Source organism: Fundulus heteroclitus, chromosome 14 (assembly GCF_011125445.2).
Source record: "Fundulus heteroclitus isolate FHET01 chromosome 14, MU-UCD_Fhet_4.1, whole genome shotgun sequence".
NCBI lineage: Eukaryota > Metazoa > Chordata > Actinopteri > Cyprinodontiformes > Fundulidae > Fundulus > Fundulus heteroclitus.
This window is the reverse complement of record NC_046374.1, coordinates 13471171-13496591: the sequence shown is the minus strand read 5'-3', so window position 1 is coordinate 13496591 and position 25421 is coordinate 13471171. Positions and strand designations below refer to the sequence as shown.

Genomic DNA, 25421 nt, shown 5'->3' with positions numbered 1-25421 from the left:
ACCCTCACCTGTGGGAGAGCTCGCAGACTCGATGAGGCCCACCTTTACGATCTGGAAAACAGAGAATGAAGGTCAGCTGAAGCATCGTAGGGAGCATGCAGCCGTTTCACCTAAAGGCTAAAACTCTCACCCCGATGAAGGGGATGAACTTCTGGTAGGATTCCTCCTCCCGCCTGCAGACGAGATGGAAAAAGGGCCGGTTATTTACGATGCGCCGCGATGGCCTTGCTTTTTGGTTTTTAAGGGCCTTCACTCACGTTCTGTGTTTGCAGGTGAGCATTGCCTCAGCGATGGGCAGCTGGTGGGTGACTGACGCTCCGCTGATGTACTGGCTGATCCTTCCGGAAACGTCCAACTGATCTGAAGGCGAAACGTGACACCAATCAGGCCTGAGCTCGGCGGGAAGGAGAGCTGTAGAGCTTGTAGATCCACCAACCGGTACCTGTCTGAGGCGGCTCAGGCCGGCTGAACACGTCTCTCCATGCGCCGTCCAGGAAGGAGGAACTGTAGCGGTTGTCCAGGGACCCCAGGTGTTTCGCGACTGGATGGGATCCTGAAAAAAAACAAAAAACGAGGAGCAACAAGAGTCCGTTTAGAACCTTCTCCTCAATCTGAGCACAGCAAGCGTCCCGGATGAGGGAGCGAGGCGTCCTCACCCAGAGGCACCACCAGGAAGCGCATGTGGTTGAGCCAGTCGGAGGTTTTGTTGGCCAGCTGAGTGACGAAGAACTGCAGGATGGCTCCCAGGTAACTGTGGCTGCCCACGGCCACCACCTTCACCGCTCTGGGCATGGACGAGTTGCAGTTACAGCTGCAGGGAGACGGAGGAAGCAAAGACACTGAGGGGGTGTAAACTGAGACCCCGTCAGCTTTTAAAACAACCAGCATGGCTGAGCTCTGAAACCTTTAAATGTGTGACTTAAAAGTGGAAATGATGCAGAACACCACGGACACACACACATGCCCCCATGTTTTTCTCCATCATATACTTGGAGAAAGGTCTTTCAATTTAAGGGTTTTAATATATAACCTTATCACACTATAAAATCTATCTGATCTAACCTCACATGTACAAACAGCGCATAATCCAACATGTCATTATTTAGGGAGTGAGAACAAAGCCGTAACTCCCAGACATGCATAACATTATACGTATATAATGTGTAAAAGGGAGTGTTTTCTGTTCCCCATGACTGTTCGGACCTTAAATTATAACGTTGGGGATTTAAGATGCTCCATTTCCATCTTTTAAATTCACATCATTGAGTCCCGTTTGCTAGCAGAGCTTTTAAAATAGCCTTAAATAATTAAAATAGTAACATTTACAGCATCTTACATTGAAAACACAACTTGTTTATCGTAGCAGATTAAGATATGGGAATTTAAGATTCAATATTTCTTTCATAAATACTAAAAATTCAACTCTTTTTTTCAGAGCATTTCTGAGCACAACAGTTTTTTCCATATTACATAAGCATTTTATTAGATACTTAGCTTGACTTTAAACTGTTTTAAAAATTAATTTAATATACTCAGTTATTTAGTTTAATAAATATTTTACAGCACTTGATGGAATTAAATTATTTGAACAAATTGTTCCACTTTTATCCTTTTTATTATTTGTGATCCTGAATTCTTAAGAACTAAAATAGATTTCAGGATATAGGCGTCTTGGATTAGCATTTGTCTATTTGTGTTTCCTTTTTTTAATGGCTCCTTATTTTTTATTGCCTCATTTTTATAGCTAAGCTTTGTCATTTTACCCTCCAAAAAATGACTCTACATAAAATAGGAAATAAATGAATAATGCTCAGTTATGGTCAGTGACACATTTGATTAAAAACACACAAAGGTGATCTTATTAACTGCACCACACGCTTATTAGCATCGTATGCCGTTATTTTTTATTAGTATAGATAGACTAATCTTATTCCTATGGATAAAATTGTGACAAATTGATGACTAACCCTCAGGAACAGTAGCTAAAACTTCAGGTATTGCTCCCCCACTGCAAGAAGCTTTGGAAAGGACCAAATGACAAAGTTTGAATTTAATAGAGTAAAAATAAAAGAGCTGAAGGTTTAAAAAGTAAAAAGGCAAATGTGAGTAAGAGGAGGAGGCGAGGAAGGAGGAAAATGATAAAGTAGGTTTAATTATCTGGTGCATCATGCAGGCAAAGGGAAGGGCAGTGACTCAGAGGGTGTAAATAATAGACTTTTTTTTAAAAAAAAAACTCACAATTTCTGGATGCGCGTGAGCACGGCAGAAAGCACCGCCTGGATCTCAGCGGATGAACACGTGCAGACCACCGGGTGTCTCTGTCCTTGCAGCTGCTCTGCAACATACTGCAACACAAACACACAGAGAAGGTGAGGTGTGCGGTCCAAAATGAGCACCGTTGTTGTTCATTTGTGGGAGGGGGGGGGGGCTGTGAGGCTTACCTGCCCTTGCCAATCTGTGCCATTGACCAGGATGAGGCTTTCAGGGAGAGCAGAATCCGATAACAGGATCTGGTTCAGCTGATCGTACACGGCTTTCCTCAGAACCTACACACAGAGAGAAATATCCTGGGTTTAGAAATCCCCCCCACAGAACCACGTTTACTCTTCGGATGACTCATCTGCACATACATAATTCATCTCTCAGCTCCAGGGGGATCATGCATTAACAGACTGAGGTTTCTTTACTTTGGGAACAGCGTATACAGGCATAAGAGCAGCAAGAACAAAAAGCAGCGGTTTTATGTGTAAATCAGCGGGAGCGCCCTGAGCCTGAACGAATAACGTTGCCTATGATTAGATCCCGGAGGGAAAAAAAAAACCTCATTAAAATATGAGCGCTGATGCCAGAGTCTCGTACCGGTGTGCTGTGCCCCAGCTCCGGGGATCTCTCCGAGTCGGAGCTGTTGGTGCGTTCGCTCAGAGGCTTGGACAGCTGTCGCTCCTTCATGGGAGTGGTGCTGCTGCGCTTCTGCCTGGGCGTGTGGCCCCCGTCCAGCCTAAACACAGAAAAAAAACCATGAAGCGCTTCAGAACGAGCTCAGAGAGAATCCCACGCTCCAACGTCAACGCTATTTGTACCCTTACAACATTTCCACAGGTTATTTATGTGCTGCGTCAGCATTACAAAGTCAAAAACAATCGATACATGAGCTTCAAAATGTGTCTACAAGACACACGTTGGTATCGGCCCCCTTTCCTCTGATGACCCTAAATATAATCCTTCACAATAGACCTCACTTCTGACTTGAGTCCGCCTGTGTATAACTAAATCTTGGTATAAATGCAGCCGTGAAGGCCTCAGAGGTTCGTAAAACTAACACTGCACCTCAACCTCTAAACACAGTTACTGTGAAACATGGCAGCGGCAGCATCATGCTGCGGGCAACACTGCAAAAACGGAACTTAAAATAAGTAAAATGTTCTTAAACTTAGTGTATTTGTCCTTGATTTGAGCAGGTAAATAAGACTATTTGCCAATGGAATAAGATTTTTGCACTTAAAATAAGAACAACTCATCTCCATCGTCTTATTTCAAGTGCAGGATGTCTAATTATCTTATTTTAGGGGTCAAAATACTTATTCCCTTGGCAAATAATCTTATTCACCTACTCAAATCAAGGACAAATACACTAACTTTAAAAACATTTTACTTATTTTTAGATCCGTCTTTGCAGTGAAGCTGCTCAGATAAAAAAAAACAAAAAAAACAACAACAACTAAATGCAGGAATATCCTGAGGAAAACCTTCACTTGAGCCAGAACTACAATGGAACGGCGTAGCTCAGACTTAGAGAGAGTTGAAACTAGAGTCTAAAACCTTGTCCAGCCATGGAGGAACAGGAAAAAAGGGCAAAAAAAAAATTAAAACCATATTTCCTTTTCCTTCCACTTCACTATTGTGCACTAATTGGTGTTGATTTGATACCATAGCATCTAATAAAAGACATGTACATACCAACATTTTCTTACTGTACAACCCCACGCTTTAATGTTTGCAAGGCAGTGTAGAACAGATAGCACTTTATTTTGTGTTTGTTTTCTAGCCTTTACAGAGGAACGATTCTGGGTCTCAACCAAAGAAACCCGCATTAGTGGAGACAAGCCAGAGAGAGATTGGACAAGTCCAACAAAACGAGGGGGAAGGTGTTAATCTGTCCAAATGTCTTTTTATTACAGGTTACGGGTCTCAGAGTGGGAAACGGTTCCCTGCTGATCCTCTCAGAATAGAAGAGAGCAAGAATGATAGGAAGATAATCCATAATAAAAAATACTAATTAAAAAAATAAAACAAAATATCCTGCAAATGTTTGGTTTCATCTTTTAGCAGAGTCACCCCGTTCATATTGTCTCCCATTTATTTATCTTTTGCTTGTTTGTTTGTTGTCCTCCTGAAATTTTCTGGGCGTTTAACGCTTTCTTCTCTGATTTTTTTCCTTTTTCTCTGGATATTTCCTGCCTTGTTGAATCGTCTTATTCCTGAAAAGTGCCATATAAATAAACTTGGCCTTGCCTTTGTGGTCCAATACGCCTCTCTGTTTAGCTGTTTATAATTATGGAGGTCTTTCTGATTTAACCTGAAGCCAGGCTTTCCGCTTTCAGGAGTATAGCAGCTCTTACAGTTTTAAGCCTCTTCAGGGGATCCTTTTTTATTTAGGAAACATTTCTGTATCCTGTGACAAAGGAGCAAGTGTAAACAGTTTTATCCTCTCCATATTGGAACTGCAACAACAGGACACAGAGTCAACAAACGGAGATAAACGGGACGTGATCCCAGTAAGGTTTTATTAAATAGCCTGTATGTGTTACCTTGGAGACGCCATAGGCTGCATCTCATTTTTGCTGCTTTTCAGCGGCGTACGGGGTTTCTCAGCCACTGACACTGTAATGCAGGGACCCACTTCTGCAAAAAGCTCCTGGTCTGTGAGCTCCTGCAAACACAAAGCACGGGTTTGAATGAATAACTTCTAGAGACTGCAATAACCCCCCTCCTCCTCGGCACAGATGACAGACACGGGGAACCATTCCTACCAGAGTGTCCGTCTCAGATGGGATCTCGTCCAGATTGCGACTGCGGGACGGCTTCATCTTCTCCAGGGGAGGCGGCTCCCCCTGCTGGGAGAACCAGAGAGAAGCAGTCAGATTAATGAAAAGTCAACAGCGTGATGAAATAAACCCACATTAATCATGCAAGCAGAGGATTCTGCTTTAGGAAGAAAACATCATTAAAAAACAACTACAGAGCAGAGGGGATGTCTGCAGGATGTTATTTTGCTTTTGGAATATTGACATCAGAAGGAGTTAGAACAGCAAAGATTATAAAATCCATTATTTAAAGTGAAAGCCATTGTTTCTTTTGAGCGTGTGTTGTATAAACAGGAACCGTGTTTATTCCAGCTTCATTAGCAAAGGAAGAAGTGAAGGTGCTTTAGACTGAGTGCAGCACAGACATGCAGGGAGAGTCTTTAAAGCGAGGCAGACTGAACCCTTTCTGTCAAAAAGACTTACCGGATTTATCACTCATTAAGAAAACACTGGAAGAAAATGTTTCTCTTAATATCTATTCTAAAAAGGCTTTCTAGCAGCCTTGAATTGTGGATTTTTCCCCTATATCAATCCAAACAATGTTTTTTCATGCTTAGGAGCTCACTGATGCTGATTATGTTCTGAGTATATAAATAACATTTATCAAGCTTTCTTTTTTACTCGCTTTAAGCAAAACTTTAAAACCAACAAACGAGTGCCACGCTGGGCTACTTACTGGACTGAAAGTATCTCGCCCCAGACTGCCTTTGCTGTTCAGGCTGCCGATCTCCGTCTGCGAGCTGGACTGAGACATTCCCTCAAAAAACGGCCTGAAGCAAAAAGGACACTAAAATGAAATACAAATAAATCTTGTTCCCTTGCTTAGTCAGAAACTGGGACACCTGCTGCAGCTACAGGACTGAAATTCTTCAACATTTGTTAATGTCTCAGGCCATCTGCAATTTATATTGCAAAAACAAATAAAAAGTGCTGTCAGTGAAAAAGAAGCTAGCAAAGCAGAGATTATCTGTTGTCACAACAATTATTAGAAGAACTTTCATCATGTAGTCCAGTTGCTTTCATCTCTCATTAAAGCATAATTAATGGGATAATTTTTGCAAACCCAGTCTTTAGGGTTTACATAAACAATGAAAACATTTTAGGAAAGCAGATTCCTTTCATGAATCTATCAAATCTATTAAAGGATGTATAAATGACTGCATATAAGCATGCATATATTTTACATGTAGAGTTTTAAAGTGTACGTCTGAAGTCTGACCAAGTTAACTGACCCAGTTTATCCACTTCAGGGCTTTTATCCATGAGTCCAAACACAGAGGTAACAACAGAGGGAGCTCAGAATTGCTACTAAAGAGACCGACTGACTCCGATTCAGCGTTGCCTCTGATGAATCCAGATATCTGTGCAGGTTCTGTATTTGCGGGACACATTAAGCCTGTTTTCATATGCGTGCTGCACCTAGAAAAGGTTTTGGAAGCTGACCAAGCGTGGGCTAAATTTGCTCCAGGATTCCTGAGGACCTTTCAGGCCCAGCCTGTGAGAAAAGCGTCCATGGCATTTGCAAAAAACTAACATATGGCTCCTTCCATATTCCCCAAAACTCTGAGCAGACCCTGTCTCTGCAGAAGTAAAAGCATCCCCTCAACTAGGGCTGGGCGATTAATCCAAATGTACACTTGGTAAAGTTTTAATTTGTGGAAAATCTGAATTTTATTTATTCAATGCACTCATTGAGCATCATGAAGAGTATAGCAGCAATGCTGAATATATGTTTAGGAAAATATGTTGTTAAGATATTGTGAAGAGGAAACTATTTTACCATAAGACGAGGCACTTTAATTTATTCAACATTTTTTAAGTTAGTTTGAAGTTACACAAGGGCAGTGAAGCCTGTTCTCAGCAGCAAACATTTTGTTATATTTTCAGTGTTTACAACAGCATGGCCGCCATTTTGTTTTATAAGCATGTTTCACAGCATGTATTTAGTTGCACTTTGAATTCAGGGCATCTCCCAGAAGAACATCAGGTTGTTTATAATTATTTCTTAATTAATGTATTAATTGGATTTTGTATAATAAAATGTGAGATTTTTAAGCCATATCACCCCGTCCTACCTACAACATGATGCTGCCATCCCCATGTTCCACTGTTCAGATTTTATTTTACAAGCAGGCTGTGAAAACTGTAATTCTAATCTCACCTGACCAGAGCACCGCTTGTTTGCTGTGGCCTCTACGTTACTTGACGTTAAAAAATGTCGAGTACCAAGCGTCTGAGACCTTTACAGGACAACTGGATTTATTCGCTAATTAGGAGACGTCTGGCAAATGGTTGCACTGAATTTTACTAAGTAGTCTCAAAATAGGGGCGGTAAAAACAAATACTTTTACAAAGTTTTATTTGCAAAACAATTTAAAAGCAATTGCAACAATTTCACAGGTGGGTGAGGGATACTTTTTCAAGGCCCTGTGTTTACAGAAGAAAGTGAGAAGTGTTGGTCAGAAAAGCAACAGCGCAAAAAGACCAGGCCTAACTGTTTCCCAGCCTCCCAGACATTGTGTGTTACATCCACAAGGAGCTGGACGCTGTATGCGCACAGAAAGGTTTGAGTGTAAAGATGAAACCCCATTAAGCCAGATAAGCTGTAAGAGGCACTGTAATACCTATGCCACACCAGCGAGTGGCGCAGTAACACTGCCACAGAGGAAAAGAAGGCAAAAACAAGGAACGCAGGAGAGAGAAAAGAGGCTTTTGTGTGGACTGCCTACGCAGTAGAGGAGCAAAATGTGTAAAATCCACAACTGGATAGTGTCTGAAAGACGATTCTGAAGTCCTCCATCATTGTTGTGTTAGTGTTTGGGTGTTAAAGGTGCATAGCCACATTATTTGACTTTTTTTTTATTAATACGTCAGTAGCTCGCTCTGGTTGTGTACAAAGTTTTTATGAAAGATCATCACGTCCTGCTGCCGTATTAGTTGTTATTTTGGTGTTTTATGCTTTGTTTTTGCTCAGTTTGCTCTTAAATAAAGCCTTTTTTTATTTATTTACGATATTAACACAAGTACCTACTGAGCATGCGCAGCAGGGGTTAAAACAAAGAAGCAGCTAATGGCTATTAGCATCTCCCAGTGAAACACTGAAGAAAGGTTCAAGATTCCTAGGAAGAAAGCGCAAAAAATATGATTCCAAGAGGGAAAAGACGGGAACACCACTGGGAATACAGTATGAATGAATTATTGATCATTATTTTATTATGATCAAACGTTTTTTGGTATTTTTTTATAAGCATATTACGTGGCTATATGCATTTAAAGCAGAGCCAACGTATGTTTCCGTATATGTTGGCTCACATGAGCAAACACGGCAGTTTGTAGCCGGTTCTGTGGACACGGCTGTCCAGATGGAGATGCTGCAGAGGGAGGTTTCAAACTTTCCTCCTCTGGAAGCTGGTTTCAAGTGTCGGTTTTGGAGCTGCCTAGTCTGGACGGGGACCCCCTATGCTACTAAAAGGCTCGTCGGATACAGCCAAACGCGTCTCTGTGTGGACGGGGCCTTCAGTTACCTCAGCTTGGGTTTGGGTGTGCTGAGGATGCTGTCCGTTTCCTCCATCTCCGGCCCACTATCGCTGGGGTTGTACATCTCCAAGCTGTCGTAGAGCTCGTCGAGGTCTTCCTCCACCTCCTGGATCTGTTCCCTCGACACGTGCTCCAGGCCGAACCCAACCTGGAGGAGACACAGAGACCGTCTTTGCACCTTTTACAGCATCGTGGTTTATTTTTTATATATATACCTGCATCTTCTAAACTGACGACTTCTACTTTTACCTGGATGATATTAACTTCCTCTTACAAGGAATGTTTCAGTCCCAAAACTGGAAAATAGATACTAATTATTTAATCTGAATATCTAATATGAGGCAATGAATTTCAACTCAACATGTAAAAGGATTTAAAGACAGAAAGTAACCATTAATGGGGTGTTTTCAGATGTAAACTAACTCTACTGTTATCAGTTATGTCTCTATTAACTAAGATCTGTTTCTTAAGATTTGTTGCCGACATCCCCTCCTACCAGTGGGATTTGCAGCACCTACTATTTCTGAGCATTTAAGTAAAACCTGTATCTAATCTCAGCTGAATCCATAGCTGCAACAACACCACCTACCCTGCAATACAATCAGCTTGGTGATAAACAAGAAAAAAAAAAGAAAAACACCAACCGAGCTGCAGTAATTCTGTATAATACACCTAGCGCAGAAAAGTACTGGCAGCAAAAACAACTTTGTGTAAAGCTGTAAACAAAACCGGGACCTACACAATAGAGCAAGGTGCAATAAACACATTCTGCTTGTTCAGATACGCCTCAGAGTGCATCACACACCGGACCCACAGGCCTTTGGCTACAATTTAGTCTTTCTTCATCTCTTTCACTTCTCTGCAAGCCAAAGTTACAATGAAAAACATGCCGACCCTGCAGCAAATCCGACCTCTGCACCATGCATAAAAGATGGACTGCAAAAGGCACAAGAGGCGATTAAACAGAAAACGGGACAGAAGAAGGACAAACCTCATCGGTGACTTTAAACCTCTTCAGCAAGGCGACAAACTTCTGCTTGATGTTGGGTTGCTGCAGAGGAACGAGTGAGAAAAAGAGCAGCATAAGGCACTAAGGACATATATATATTAACTTTATGGGTGTATGAAGGAGCGACTCGGGCAGAGCTGAAAGAGGAGAGGTTTAAACGGACAATATCTAAGCCTGCTTCTCATGCTGGCTGACTCAGAATGACTGAAGTTAATGGAAACGGCATCAGGGCATATTTTAGGGGAGCCAACGTGATGCTCATGGTGCAATCGCTGTCCCGTTTTATTAAAGTGGAGCGTGTCAGAGTTATCTAGTAAAACCCTTTCATCGCAGACGTTTCGGCCGAATTATTGCAAAGCATTTTTTATTTATTTATGTAACATTCAAAGCTGTTTGAACAGAGAGACACGGTTTATGTAATATTTAATAGGAGTGACTCAGCGGCTTGTTTCTGCTCAGTGAAAACAGGCTTTACTCAGATTCTTTTTAGTTAAACAAAAACTTATCACAATTTTATCTTCATATATTTGCATCTCTCTTCGAAATTATCAAGCATTTTTATTTAAAAAGGACAAAACAAAAATAAAAAATGGTGAACAAAATATCACATGAGGGAAAATTCTCAATAAAGATCTTAATTTTGACTTGTGCTATTTTGTCAAAACTTTTGGAGAAGGGGTGGGATTAAGTAAGTTTGCACTTTTCCCCCACTCCTTTTCAAATGTGTGAATTACAACAGGATTGCTTCCTGTTGTTTTCCTCTGTGTTTTATGAGTATTTATTGTTGCTGGGGGATTATCCTGTTTAGTTTTGTCCTTTTACATGTTTGAAATAAACTGCTCAACTACCTAACCAACTAAACCCCATTGAAATGTGGCTAAAACTGCAAAGATATGGCTTAATAATAACCCATATAGTTATACGCAATCACGTTACAATTAAATTTTGTCTGATCTTGTCAAGCCGCATCTGAAATTCCCAGTTTCTCGATTTGAATCTGCCTCTTTGTTGCTCAGAAGGTAAAGCTGAGTAAACTGGTGCAATTATTGATGCTTTTACAATCAGCACAGCAGAAGGTGGACGTCCACGGTTTACAGAGAAAATACAAAAAACAGGCCTAAAACCATGAAGTAGGAAATGCTAAACAAACATCTGTCCAACTGTTTCATGGTGGCTTTGAGAAAACGACAGAATACTCCAAAAATACAAAGACATCCCACCTACGTAGGACAGTAACATTTATGTGATTTAAACATGGTGAGCAACGTTTAGAAGCCATAAATACCGGCAGCCATCTTTGTTATAAATAGCTGGTAGTCTTTCATGTAGCATAAGCTTTATTAAAAGACCCAAGTTTTGTTTAAACATGTTAAAGTAATCAATGGGATTAATATGATTGTATTTATATGAATTAATTAATCAAATATTTTAGTGTAGTAACTGAAACAAACATCAGTGTTTCACACACTACCAGGTTTTGGCAGCAACTGCTATTAATATTAACAAATAAGTATTTCTCTCAAGTTTATGCATTCAAACACTAGAATAGATGAATGCAAGAAGATGACTTTTTAATCCCAGATGAACTAAAATTGAGATAAAAAAACAGATTTAAAAGGAAAACTCCAACCTCTCATCAGACAGAGCAGTAAAACAGATGCTTCAGCCCGCAGAGAGCACCCAGAGTTAGAAGTAGTTCAGACTTTAGACTATTTTACAAGCCTAAAGCACAACCATACTGTGCCGTAAAGAGCAAAAACACACAGAGTTTTTCTAATCCACTCATTTGCTTCTAATAACACAACAAGTTGAATCTTGAAAACCATGATGAATGTGGACAAAATATTCATGGGACAAATTTTCATATTTTTACATAAATAAGGCTTGGATGACTATATGGATCACCAGCAGGACATTTGGCTGGTATTTTTATCCCTCCTTCATAACAAAACTGCTGCTATCAATATTTATGATAGAATTTATATTAATGAAAAACTGCCTGAAGTTGCTGTTTAGCAGCCTCCACTTCCTGCGCATTAATCTGTTTCACCAGAGCAAGATATAGAAATATATAACCGTATTTCGCTCATGTAGGAATCTACTCAGGGATGAAACATTAGTTAACAACTTTAACTTTCATCTTTGGGTAAAATGTTTGATAACAACCATGCCTGACAGGGTTTTATAGGAAGCCGTCATATTTTTTAGAGGTTTTTGTGCCAATTTCCTGTGCTGAAAAGATGAGGATCAACGTTATCTTTGCAGATTTTCCTGCGCGTGCCTCAGTGAGCGAAGGAGTCATTTTATGGACCCGGTGTAGTCAACATGTGTGGGTTTTGCAGCTGCAGCAGTGCAGGTGGGTAACGTTTGAGGTGTGGGAGCTCCACAGGAGGGCTTCGTCAGAGAAATCCTCTGATACGGCGTACTCCTGCTACCACACACGCACTAAACAACGCTTAGCACTGCTTAAACTGCAAGCAAGCGCCGTGTGTTCAAATCTACAACCTTACTGAGTGTTTGCATGCTGAGCGGGTGCAGGACCGCGTCCGTGCATCTCAGGACTTGATTATCCCTCATCACAGGTTCTCGTTGTGACTTGGATCAATAGTTTTTTTTGTATGGAAATTGGCTGATTGCATGGAGAACGAGGGGAGCTATGAATAAAACATAAAGACGAGAGAGGAGCGAGTCGACAGGAATTAGAGCGGGAGGGAGGAGGTCTGTGGAGTCAGTGGAGTCAAATCAGATTTGTTTGAAAAGGCTACGGCTCGAATCGGGTTAGCCAAAAATTGCTTCAGAGACAAAACACGCCAGAAGACGAGAGACGGGGTGGTGGGGACGAGATGAAGAGGGGGGGGATAAGGAGGGACGTTTGTCTTACCCTGGTGCTGCTGGCATTGGGAGGCAGTTTACGCCTCGGCTTCTTCTTCCTCACCTCGTCATCTTCATCATACAGATACTGGGAGAAATGCATAAGAAAATAAGTAACTGCTGCAAAAGGATGACGCCAGTCAGATGCTCTCTTTTCACGTTAATCTACAACACTAACCGGTTCTGCCTTTGCTCCCTGAAAGTCCTTTTTTTGTGCCACTAGTGGCCTTTAATGAAAGCAGGCTGAGTTGAGCCAGGGGCGGCCGCGTTGAGGACTGAGGTCGTGAATGTTACCACAGAGCCTATGATAGTCATTTTCTATGTTTATATGTTTTTACTGGCTATTGCACTGCAAAAAGGGAACTAAAAGTAAGTACAATTTTCTTGAAATGTGTGTAGTTTTCCTCGATTTGAACAGCTAAATGAGACCATTTGCCCATGGAATGAGTATTTTTACCCCTAAAATAAGATAATTAGACATCCTGCACTTGAAATAAGATGATGGAGATGAATTGCTCTTATTTTAAGTGCAGCAATCTAATTCCATTGGCAAATAGTCTTATTTACCTGCTCAAATCAAGGAAAATACACACATTTCAAGAAAATGTCACTTACTTTGAGTTCCCTTTTCGCAGAAACATGATTTTGCACTCTGTGGTTAAATATATCTGTTATAAAGACAAGAAAAAGTTTTGAGCAGCTTTGTCGGCGCCTTTGTGTTAAAAACCGTAGAATAAAAATTCATCATATTTTCAGTAACATCGTGTAATGCTGAAAAATGTAGAAAAATCCAATCAATTCAGTCTCTCTTTGTCCAACTCCCTCTGCCATGAGGACATTTTAACCGCTCTTTAACATTGAATACAGACGCATCTTTGATGATCGGTTTCACGAGGATCCTCTGATTTCATATCTGGTGAGCCGTTTCTCTGCAACTGAGCCACTGTAAACATTTCAAAAAGTCTGAATGAGCCCAAATAAGCATTTATGAGATGTCTCTGGACTCTCTGTTGATTTAGATATTATGTCGTCTTGTCAAAAATTATAAAAAAAAAAAGGCCTTTTCTAGGTTTCCATCTGAGGCATGTATAGATTATCATTATAATTTGTTATGATGTCCAAATTATGGACTACCAAAAGCCGTTTCCTTTATTTGAAGATATCATATCTGTAGCAAATAGTTCATAAAGAGTGAGAAGCTTAAGGGAAAAGTTATTACCAGGAAATGCTAAGCATGTTTAGTTTGAGAGAAAAAAAACATAAAGGAGGTGCAGCAGGTTAAAGTCTAAAGGGTAGAAACCGCATTACACACTTATAGTGTAATATCAATAAACATGATAAATGAACCACTACTTCTAGTGCATAACGTGGAAGTTTATTCTCTATAAACCTGAGAGCCAACGAGGAGGATTTATCACCTTAAAGCAGCAGAGCGAATCCAGTACTTCTCGTGTGTCTCACTGTGTTTTTGATAACAGACCACATCCGTCTACATGGGTATGAGTCAGCACTGATCGCTCACAATGGCCAACAAATCTTTTTATTTTCTTGAATCTAAACTCAGCTGCTGAGGAGAAACCAGCAGCTTTTCACCCAGGGACATTATATACGTGGAAGTATAAAATTCAACCCCTAAACTGCCCTTTAGGTAAACCCTTTTCCTCACATACATGTATACGTCAACGCCTCATTGGGCGCAGGTTTGCACGTCGACATCACCGCCATATTGTAGGTGGCAGAGAGTAGTGAAATATATATAGATTAATAGAGACTGGCAGAACAGAGAGCTATTGATCGATGTTTTTAGATATAGATGTGCATATATAGATTATGAAGTATAAATAAATAGGTGTGAGATAGATAGATAGATAGATAGATAGATAGATAGATAGATAGATAGATAGATAGATAGATAGATAGATAGATAGATAGATAGATAGATAGATAGATAGATAGATAGATAGATAGATAGATAGATAGATAGATAGATAGATAGATAGATAGATAGATAGATAGATAGATAGATAGATAGATAGATAGATAGATGAATGGGTTAAATCTAAACATTGTGGTCTTCATTATTTCATAAAACCGTGTCACATGTGAACCTTTTAAGATTCACATGTGACAAGGTTTAATACTTAAAGAGATAAAACTACTAATATGAGAAAAACGTCATATGATGAGAATTAAGAGGGAACATTTCCAGAACGTTCAGAGTTTGCAGAATTATTTCACTCTTGGAGTAATAGGACCAGGTTAGATTCTTTTCATTATTTTTATTCTTTTCGAGTATAAAGTCAGGAGAATGAAGCCAAAGGGTTATGAAAATAAACTTGTAATATTACAAAAATAAAAATATTATGAATATAAAGTATATTGTGAGATTAAAGTCCCTCTGATACTGTTTAAGTGTCTGAGTCTAACAGCAGATTTGCCACATTCAACATGGCGGACGCTCTGACGCATCTGCAGGCAGAACCCAACGACGCGTCTACGTATATGTCTATGCTATTCCTCAGCCCGTCTTGAACGTTCATCTCTCCCTCGATGCTACCCGACCGCTCCGCCCTCCATTCCTCCTTCCCTTCCCTCCACTTTGAGTAATTTTTTTTAATTTGCCGACACAAAGCTGCGCGGCTCTCGCCTTATCTCCCGCCGCTGTCTGGCTGCTCCCTGCAGCGTCTCGGCCCCGACAGGCGCAGATTCCCTCCACGCATTTCTCTGCTGCTGTTTTGCCTTTGTTCAATCTTTTGTTTGGCTCTAAAATCCAATTGGTTTCGTGTAAGATTCGAGCATTCACAGAACTTTCAGGGTCATAAATGTTTCAATAAACAGATTTAAATTGGATAAATTTACCCATGACCCCACAAGGCTAAGCCGGCATAGAGAAGCGATGGATAGAAAATTGTAGCGATATATTGTTGGGACTTAGGGAGCATATAAGATTTATATTGCTTTTATATGACAAGAGAAATATTGAGTCTTTGTCCAAACCCACCTGCCCATGAACAGGGTCATCGCTGCCCTCCTGCTCAGACGAGTAGCTCTCTTCCTCCTCCTCAGAATAATTGTCGATGTCTGGAGAACGATCTAGAGGAAGCAGAGAGGACCGTCACCAAAAGTGAAGGACGGGAACAAAACGACGGAGCTTATTTTTAACCCGGACGTTCAGAACGGCATGCCTACCAGACATCTTGGCTTTGGGTCCCTCGTGGTCGATGGGCTGGCTGGACAGGGAGTAGACCCTGACCTCGGCGACAGGAACAGAAGCATCCTTCAGCTGGCTGTGGAGCCCCAGAACCTGGGCACCCTCGCTGGGGTGCTGCATCACCTGCAGGGGGAGAACAGGAGGGAAGATTTTGAATTTGCGCCAAAAGCCTTTAATTAAACAATAAATCGGCAACAGGGGAGTTTTACCAGATTAGGCAGTTTCATTGATGAAGAAAACAATTTAATCCCACCGCAGTGGGGTCCAGCTCTATAATTACAGTGTTGTGCAAAAGTATTCACATCCCCCCACCTTTTTTAGTCGCTTTGCAACCATAAAATTTAAATGATTGTATGTGATAGACCAACACAAGGGCAGTCAGGGATTAACCAACCAAAAGCAAATGTTGGGAAAAATGAAGAATGCATAGATGTTCTGCAGCCAGCAGCGGCGTGTCCTCCATCCTGTTTGCCTGTGTGTGCAGCTACTGAGTGACATCCAGCGCCTCTCAGCAGTCCGGTCACACTAACAGAGTTAATGAAGTCTGAGCAGCTTATTATGGAGACAGCCGTGGCCGCAGATTAAAGAGAGACATCACTGCTATGCATCCATCCGCTCGCTGGGCTTTAAGCTGCTGCCCTTCGCGTGTTTCCAACGCTGCCAGGAGCTCGGAAAAAAGCGTGTCGCCGCTGCTAAATTTAACCAGTTTCCACTCAGAAAGCAAAATTATGTAAATCTGGCAAACAGGACAGAAGCACAATGTGCATAGGTAATGAAAAAGACTCCCGATGATGAGACAGTCAGGAAGCTGGAGCCAATGATGGATTCGCTGCAGTTTCTTTTTTTTTTTTTTTGACGACAGCAGAGCTTTTTAAAAATCCATTTATTTTCCTCTACTGCTTCGGCTGATTCAATCCATTATGCTGAACTGCAGCAGGCAACAGGTTTGCTCCTAAAATACTCTTTTTATTCCAGCGATAATAGCAGCATTTAAAATAAACCTCTCTCATTCTCTGTTAGTGCACGGAGCAAATGTTGAAGCAGCAGCAAAACAAAAACTGAGGCCCAGCCAGCTGATGCTGCATATTAGACAACGACAAGAACAACCTTACATGGCTTCTGCTGGAAAAAAATCAGTGCTGTAAAGTTTTTAAGTGGTTTAAAATAAAGATTTATTAATAAGATTAGAAAACAGAAGTGCCCTAAATTAGGGTTATTACTTTTCTGAAGAGATGCTGTGATTATCAGCCAGAAATCGGAACGGGACGATTTTCCTTTGTTCAGCGATCGCGTGTTCAAAACACTAAACTATTTGTTCTTCCTAATTATCAAATGTACCAAAACCAGAATCTCCCACCAATTTGGCTCAACAAACATCAACCAACAGTGTGTGATTTGAGCTTAGTAAACATCAGATAAAACCTGATTATGAGCAATTATACGTATGCTTTGATACAACATGGGGAAACTCTGTTACTCTCTCCATTTTCTGTTTGATTTAAATTTATTACCTCTAACAAGAAAACTGCAACAGACCTTTTTTCCCTCTAATGTGTCACAGTGGCTGCAATAAAAAAAAACCTGGTATTTGTCACTCAAAATAGGCAGGTTAGATAAAAAAAACCTGATAACCTTATAAGTTATTATACGTTAGGGTCGTATTTATAATAAGGTTGTGTATCCAAAGAAGAGGGTTTAGTCTGTTTAAAGTTAACAACCAGTAATAGCCAGTCTTCCTGCAAGTCTTTGATAAACTATAATGTTTCATAAAAGACAAAAAAGGTATTTCTAAACAAAAAACAATAAACTTGTGCTGTTCAGCTAAATCCAACTTGTGGATTATTTTCTAAATTAGTTGTTGCTATATCCCTGTGGCACTAAAAAAGTGACTTATTTTACTTGAACAGCTTAAACATGTTCCGTCAGCAACTAGAAACACCTGAACAGGAACCAACAATGGGTTCCCTCTTTTGCGATGCTCTGCCAACCCTAAATGCAGGTGTTTGCTTGTTTTCGCTCGCAGGTCATTTTAATTTAGTCATTGCACCATGTTCCACCGCATGATGGCATTATAAAGGACTGGTTGGATGTTTTATGGAATATAGCATTTTAGGAGTTTCCAAACTGCTGGCCACTAACGTATTAACCTTCACCCATGTTTATATCCACACCTGGAATAGATCTTAGTGGCCGACATGCTAAACCTCAGGGAGAGCTCTGGCTGGGTCATCGTGATGGAGAAGAGGAAGAACGATGAGGGGAACAATGAGAGCCAATCAGAGTTTGCAGACAGGTGCATAGCTACCTTAAACTGCAGAAAACAGTCGATGGCTTTTCATTTCCTGCATTTTTACCACCGGGCTGACTTACAGCACTGATAACGTGGCTGGGCTGAGTTGTTTTTGTGTTTAGCTTAATGACAACGCTGTGTCTTTAAATGACTGAACTTGGCAAGCAGGATATAAGAATAGGAAGGGCAATATAAAAACAAGTAAAATCTCTTTCCTCTATGTGAGAAATATATAAAAAAAACACTATAAAAATGTGTTAAAGTGTCCATTCATAATGTGCTGTGTATAAAAGGCCTTAAAGACATCCTCCAGCACACTTGATCATAAAAGAAAACCAACTCTGTAGAGTAATAAAAACTTGAATTTTTTAATATATTTAAACTTTACTTGAAAAACTACCGTTTTACTTTAAAATAAGAGCAACAAAAAAAAAGGATTGTGAAATAAATGAAACGTTTTTATTAAACTTTAACTATGATTTTTGAATGAATGGGTCTATTTTATAACATCGGCATTCCTTTGCAGGTATCAAAAGCCATTTGAAAGCTGGAGAATATCAATGAAAGAACTGAGCAAAAAAGTTGGAATAAAACAGCAGTGCGCTTTAAAGCAGGATTATATCAAAAGTGACAAAGGCCTCTGTGGAACAGGATGAAAGCAATTGTTAAAAGAAGAAACCTGGAAGTTCAGTCCAGTTTGGCATAAAGAGGGGAACCATGAACATCTGGTCATACCCCATAATGAACTTTCTGACCAGCATCACATAGTAACCCTCTTGTTAAATATAGTGGTGGCAGCATTGTGCTGTGGATGTGCGTTTCTCCAGCAGGGACAGGAAAGCAGGTCTTGTTGACAGAAAGATGGACGGAGCTATCCACAATAGGACAGCCGTGGAAGGAAAACCTGTTAGGAAGCTGCAAAAGACTCAAGACTGGGGCAAATGCACGACACACTTTTCAGATTTTTATTGTCAAAAAAAAAAAAAAAAAAAGGTAGAAAAACCATTTAATTTTCATTCTACTTCACAACTATGCCTTACTTTGTGTAAAATCCCAGTAAAAGTGAGGTTTGGGGACGTTCTACAGGCTGGGAACACAATGGGTTCTAACCTTTCCTCCAAGCCAGTTTGCATTTGCGGCTCTTGCCCTTTATGGAGCACTTTGCAGCCAACTTGTCAGCTGGGGGAGCTTCATGCAGAAAACGTGCCTCTATTCTCCATGCCGAGCCAGCCTGAGGCAGAACACGGGCAGCAACGCAGTAGAGTAACCTCCCATTTAAGACGGGGAAGGCCTCTCATCGGAGCTGACAGTCGGATTTAGGGTGGCATGTACTGCCTGAGCTTCATGCTCCTCTGTCTTCATGCGCCTGAGAGAGCCGCAGCTAATTCTAGGGCCTGTAAACATCCTCAGGACCAGATCCATTACCTGATGAAGACTGCATTCTTGGTCTTTTCAGCTACGTTTATCTTCAGTTTGGGATGCTGCTATGTTTTCTCCCCCCCAAGAAATGTCATTCAGTTAATTATTTTGACTTTACTGTTACACAAAGCCTCTGAAAGCCACCAGACAGTTATAACAAATAATGAACCTCCAAGCGTTACACACAGGTACACACACACAGAGTAGATTCAATCCCTTTGAAACGCCCTCACATCGCAGGAGGGAGACCGTACGGGGCGCTTTTGGCAGAGGAGACGGAGCCTAATTGGAAGTTTGATGTATGGTGACATTTGTTGAGGTCATAAAGAGACAGCCGGGCCAGAGATTGAAAACTGCCGTCTGATTTTAGTGCACTAGCTTATATTGAGTTACGACGAAGGTTAGCATTAAATACGTTTCAAGAGGATGGAAGTAATTGAAATTCTCCCGAGGTGGGAAGTGGAGACATGAAAGAAGCAGACGTACATGGCAGAGGACCATCTGCTCTTGCTGTTTGGAGAAAATGTGCATAATGAGACGAAAATAGAAAATCCCCGCTGCACAATAACAAAGAGCCAAAGGAGAAAAAGTAAAGTGACACTTAGTTTGACTTCTGGGACATTTGTGAACACATCTCATGGGTATAAAACGAAAAAAAGAAAAAACCCAAAGGACTGCACATAAGTGAAAGCAGAACACAGAGTGAAAATCAGAAGTCTATCATCATCACCGTTGTAATACCTCGGCCATGTTGATGAGCCCCAGAGCCAGGGTCTTGTAGCCCAGGATGGTGCGGTTCTTGTATCTCTTCCGCCGCTGCAGCATGATCTGAAGCTTGTTGGCATCCCTCTTCAAGAAGTGAGGGTACTGCGGGCACAAACACACAACAGGTGAGCCGATGAACTGCCGGTAGGATGGGGGCGCGGGGCGACAAAACAATCGCGCTGGTTTCAAACATCCTGAATAATTAGACGGATCTTAACGGCTCGTTGCGGGGGCCGTTATCAGCCCCTGAATTGTCCCGCGCTCTCCCCGAGCAGCAAAGCACTTAGTCGCATCCGAACTATGACATAACCCATCATTAAGGACCTTCCAGGGCGGACTATAATTGGAACAAACTGGATGGTGGAACGACAATACTCTGCTGCCTGGTTTTAATAGGCTGCCGCCGCAGCGCTGCAGATGCTCCAGCCGCTTTAATGTTTAATGTATAATGGCTGGCTCAGTGTACACGCCGCCATCCACGGAGAGAAAAGCCTCTGACCTTTCAGCAACGTTCGGCGCCATGAGGGCAGGATTATTTGGAGCAGAAGAAACACTACGGGGAGGTAGATTAACTGTTCCCCGCATAAGTGCACAGCATATGTTGGAGATTACCAATGCGTACGGCCTCCGTGGAAATAACGCGATGGGGTTTTGCTTTCAGGGTTTGGAAAGTACCAGCGGAACGGCCGCACTGACAGCAGGTGCTTTTTTGTTCTCCATGAATAATAGCGAGCTTTCCCCTCTGCTCGGCGTGACCGGCAGTCTGTACCTGCAGGGAGAAGGTGAGCTGCAGGTCGGTCTCCGTCAGTCCGGCCGAGGAAAGCAGGATCTCGTTGGAGCGCAGGATCCGTTTGGAGCCCTGCGGAGGAGACAGAGAGGGGGAGTCTGAAGGAAGCGTGGACAGTTTACGGCTACGGCGTCCAGGCTGACGCCACAGAGTGTTAAACTTTACTCAGTAAAACTCAGCGGGAGGAAAATAAGCCGGAAACAGCTCTACGATCAATATTTCCAAACAGGACAGAGTGGCTTTATTAGGCTAAATGGCTAAATGAACAAGAAGAAATCACAGTATCTTGTAAAATTATACTCACACTGAACCGTTTTATACTTTGTCAATTAAAAACTTCAACCTTCAGTCTATAATGCTGGTATTTAATGCGATAAACCAACATTAAGTAAAATATAATAAGTGGAAGAAAAATTACCCACGATTTTCAAATAAATGGCATACTAAAAATCTGAAGAGTGTGGCGTGCATCACAGTGCGGGAGGCAGGGCTTTATGATGCATCAGAATTACCCATAATGCAGCAGTGCTTTTCTGCTACCACGACTGTCATTATACATGTTTAAGTTTTCGGTGTCTGGTGCCTTGGAAAATTAATCAAGTGCATGTGAGTACAGCATGTATGCTCTGATTTATTAGACAAAAGTGGCAAAAATCGTTCACGGACTACAAATTACAAAAACAGAGCGTGTTGCTTAGAGTTTTTTGCTTCATATCCGTAGTTATGTGATTGGTTCTAACCTGTTGATGCTGACCCTGTTAGCCCCAGCTTTAAATCGGACTCTATCAGCTCCTCTTCACACTGATACGCCGCGTATACGGCCTAAGTCAGTGTGGCTGGCCAAGCTAACAAATGTAGTTCAACTAAATATTTCCTCAGGGAGACCATGTAGAAATGCTTGACACGCTTTTCAAGCTTCAGTGAAAAACTTTCAACTAAAGCTTTTCTTCCACCTCACAGCAAAGCACTAATCTGTGCTGGTTGAGCTTCCAATAAAAACACAGGGAGGTTTGTGGCTCTCTCAGAACAAAATGTGATTAACTTCATGGAGGACAAGTTTGTAAAGTTGTTTAATTTGCACATTTCCGACATCATGTGCGCCAACTTTAACTCCTCTGTCTGCCTGTGGTGTTGGAAGTTTGGGCGATCCATACTGAGAAACAAAGGCTCACAGCAGCTATCCGTCTCTCACTGACAAGAGCAAAAGTAATTTAAAGTACACGACTTTGGCGAGGTGTCAGAAAGTGGCTGAGCTGTTAAAACACGTTGAAAGAAGTGCGTCCTGAGCCGATGACCTGCCTAAAAAAAACAAAAAAAAAACAAAAAAAAAACAAGGAGCTTTACTGAGAGGAATAATTAGGAAGACAGAAGACTTTTTGGTTGGTTCAGCAACTTGTAAACATCTACTGGGCTACTTTTCTTTGGCTCGCTCAATAGCAGCGAATCTCAAGCCTTTAAGTCCCATAATTGGATTTTCCTGATTAAAGGTGCTGAGATAATTGCTAAAAGCAAACTAAGTTAACTAAGGAGGAATTTATTTCTAAGGCAGCCGTGCTTTTTTGATCCTGTCATTGGGTGAGAAGTTGGACACACACACACACACACACACACACACACACACACACACATGTTGTACTTTTAGGAGGATCAGTCGGCTCAGTTCCTACAAACTGTCCATTCACCGCATTTATGACCTACATTTTTCCAAGCCCATTTGTTTTCTATAACTGGCTTTGAGTACATATACACTGCAAAAAGGGAACTAAAAGTAAGTAAACTTTTCTTGAAATTTGTGGATTTTTCTTGTTTTGAGCAGCTAAATAAGACTATTTGCCAATGGAATCAGACTTTTGCACTTAAACAAGAACAATTCATCCCCATCATTTTATTTCAAGTGCAGGATATATAATAATCTTATTTTAGGGGTAGAAATTCTCATTCCATTGGCAAATAGTCTTATTTAGCTGCTCATATCAAGGAAAAATGCACTCATTTCAAGAAAATTTGACATATTTTAGTTCCCTTTTTGCGGTGTAAAGGTTAGATATTTAGCTTTTACTATCTGCATGTTCCATAAACGATGAAGCAACACAAAGACAAGGTTGGTTTCCCAGTCGTCAGGGTGGTAAACGGCTTTTAGACCGGGTTTAGGAACCACACACTGGTCCAGGTCAAGACTTTGAACCAAGACGGTCTAGAGGGCAAAAATAAAACCAACAGGTGTAAAATGGCCCCTTGTTGGTTTTGCAGCATCTGTAAGTCATTTGGCTGGAACACAATCAATAAGTTGGAATAACATAAATTTGACTTGGCAAATCAGAGATAAATAAATCAGTATCATAACTTTTAGATAATGAATAAAATATGCAAACATTTTTCCACATTCCATCTATTTATGCAGGGATAAAAATGGTTTCATAGCAAGTTGCTGATTGTTCCAGATCTTTTGGGGCTTGGTCAGAACGTTTCATCTAATCCGCACACAAACATCCTTTTTTTTCTAAATCTGGTGAAACAGACGGCATCATTTGTCTCGGATCCTCTCCTAAAGCCTCGCCAGTTTCCCCGAGCTGCATCATACCTGCAGCTTGACGGCGATGACCACTGAAGTGAGATCTTTGTCCAGCTCCTTCAGCATGATCAGTTTCTTCAGGGTCAGGTTGAAGAGCCTGAAGGAAACAAAAAAGAAACGACACCAAGGTCAGAACCAACATTCGGCTTGGCTTGGGTTCACGGCACGAACAAAATGATAAAAACAAAAGCGGTCCATTCGTTCCCCACAGGTTCAGGAGACATCTACCACTTTGATGCCAGTTTATGCGTGATTTCTGGCTTTATTCATACCAGGAGGCATCTTCTGAGGGGAAAACAAATTATAAGTTTAGCTTCTAAAAAGTTAGATTATCTACTGAGTTACTTATAAAGACAGTAGATGCAACACGTTTTCTCCCCGTCAGATCATCATCTGCTAAATGTCTGGATTGCTTCCACAATGGCCTGCAGGTCCGGTTAAAACTAAAACAAATAAGGGAAGATCTCACGTGAAATGAACAGAACCCATTAGAAGGCCCACCGTTATCCTGCCAGTACCAACAATCATTACTGTGTGACGAGATAACAGGAAAACAGGGTTCAGATATCAGGATAAAATCAACAAGGTTAACCCTAGGATAGCTGACATAAGCTTAAAATTCTAAATATTTCATTAATATTCTTTTTTATATAGAGTAACAAAAATAGTGTAAGCTATCTGATGTAAAAGGTGCTCAGGTGGCGTCAGACAGAGTGAGAGTCAGTCGGGTTTAGGCCTGGACTTTTAACCAAATATGTATGTTTAGATGTTCTCTATGAAGGTGAACCTCCATCCTATCCAACTTTTTTTCCTTTTTGCATCCTAGCAGGTTTTCTTTTAGGCCGGCCCTGTATTTAGTCTCATCCATCTTCCCATCCAGGAACTGCGTCCCTGTACCTGCAGAAAAAGCATCCCCGCAGCATGATGCTGCCACCACCATACGTCACCAAGCAGAGGATGCATTCAGGAAAATATGCCGTGTTAGTTTTTTACCAAACACACGGCGCTTTACAACGAGGTGTGCAGCAAACTGCATATCACACCTGTTATGGCTTTTAAAGGTTATTACACTGGATTTCATTTAGGGGTATCGCAGTAAAAAGGCCAAATCCAAAAGGCACGAAAAAGAAAAGTAAACAATTCAGAATACTATGTCTGGCCTATGTTTAATTTTATAAGCGGTACTTTGCTTCCCACAACAAAAACAAGATGTTTGGGTTATAACGTGGATAAAGTGTGGAAGGCCTTGCTACAGTATATCAACAGGATCACATATCACTAAAACGAGTTATAGGAATTAAATCTGGAGATTATGAGGTTATTTTACGTTGAAATTCACAAAACGACACAGTACATGTTTAAAGCTGCTTTCACCGTCCAACAAACTCCTCTGTTACGGCGCAGACGTTTTGGTCCGTCCCCTCGGTTAACTCAAATCAAAGCTGAAATTAAAAGAAGAGTGGAGCGCTCCTCGGTATTTCATCTGATGATCAGCTGGTACAAAGACTCTCTCCAGCCCACGACAGGACTGAAAATAGTTTGCTATTTCTGTCGAAAGTTAAGACTCTTTTATTCCCAACTGCGTCAGAGCGCACCAACGCTCCGACTAAAACGGCGGCTCTTCATTTCAGGAGGAAACAAAGGAAACCGACTGAAGGTGAAGGCAAAAGCAAGGCCGAGTCGTTCAGAGACACAGAGGGGTAGGTCCGATCGGGCCTTTAGAAGAACCAGAGGTTCAGCTGTGCAGCCAGAGGTCACCGTGTTCGATTAGTCAGCTGTACGAGGCCTTGAGCCGGAGGGAGAAAAAAATATATGTATAATATCACAAACACACAGACTAAATGAAGACTGGAGAGGGTGGAAAGGTGGGAAAACC

General features: G+C 41.3%; 1 protein-coding gene across 1 annotated transcript in view; it reads right to left on the bottom strand.

The window, feature by feature from the left end:
• LOC105933672 (phosphofurin acidic cluster sorting protein 1) overlaps positions 1-25421 on the bottom strand; it is a gene marked incomplete in the record, with an annotated part of 81349 nt that overhangs the window by 12897 nt on the left and 43031 nt on the right. The window contains 12 exon segments of the mRNA XM_036146320.1: positions 2970-2998; positions 4809-4930; positions 5031-5114; positions 5761-5854; positions 8609-8769; positions 9613-9672; positions 12512-12589; positions 15503-15594; positions 15691-15835; positions 20163-20288; positions 20956-21045; positions 23555-23642. Coding sequence (XP_036002213.1) covers positions 2970-2998; positions 4809-4930; positions 5031-5114; positions 5761-5854; positions 8609-8769; positions 9613-9672; positions 12512-12589; positions 15503-15594; positions 15691-15835; positions 20163-20288; positions 20956-21045; positions 23555-23642 — 1169 coding nt within the window.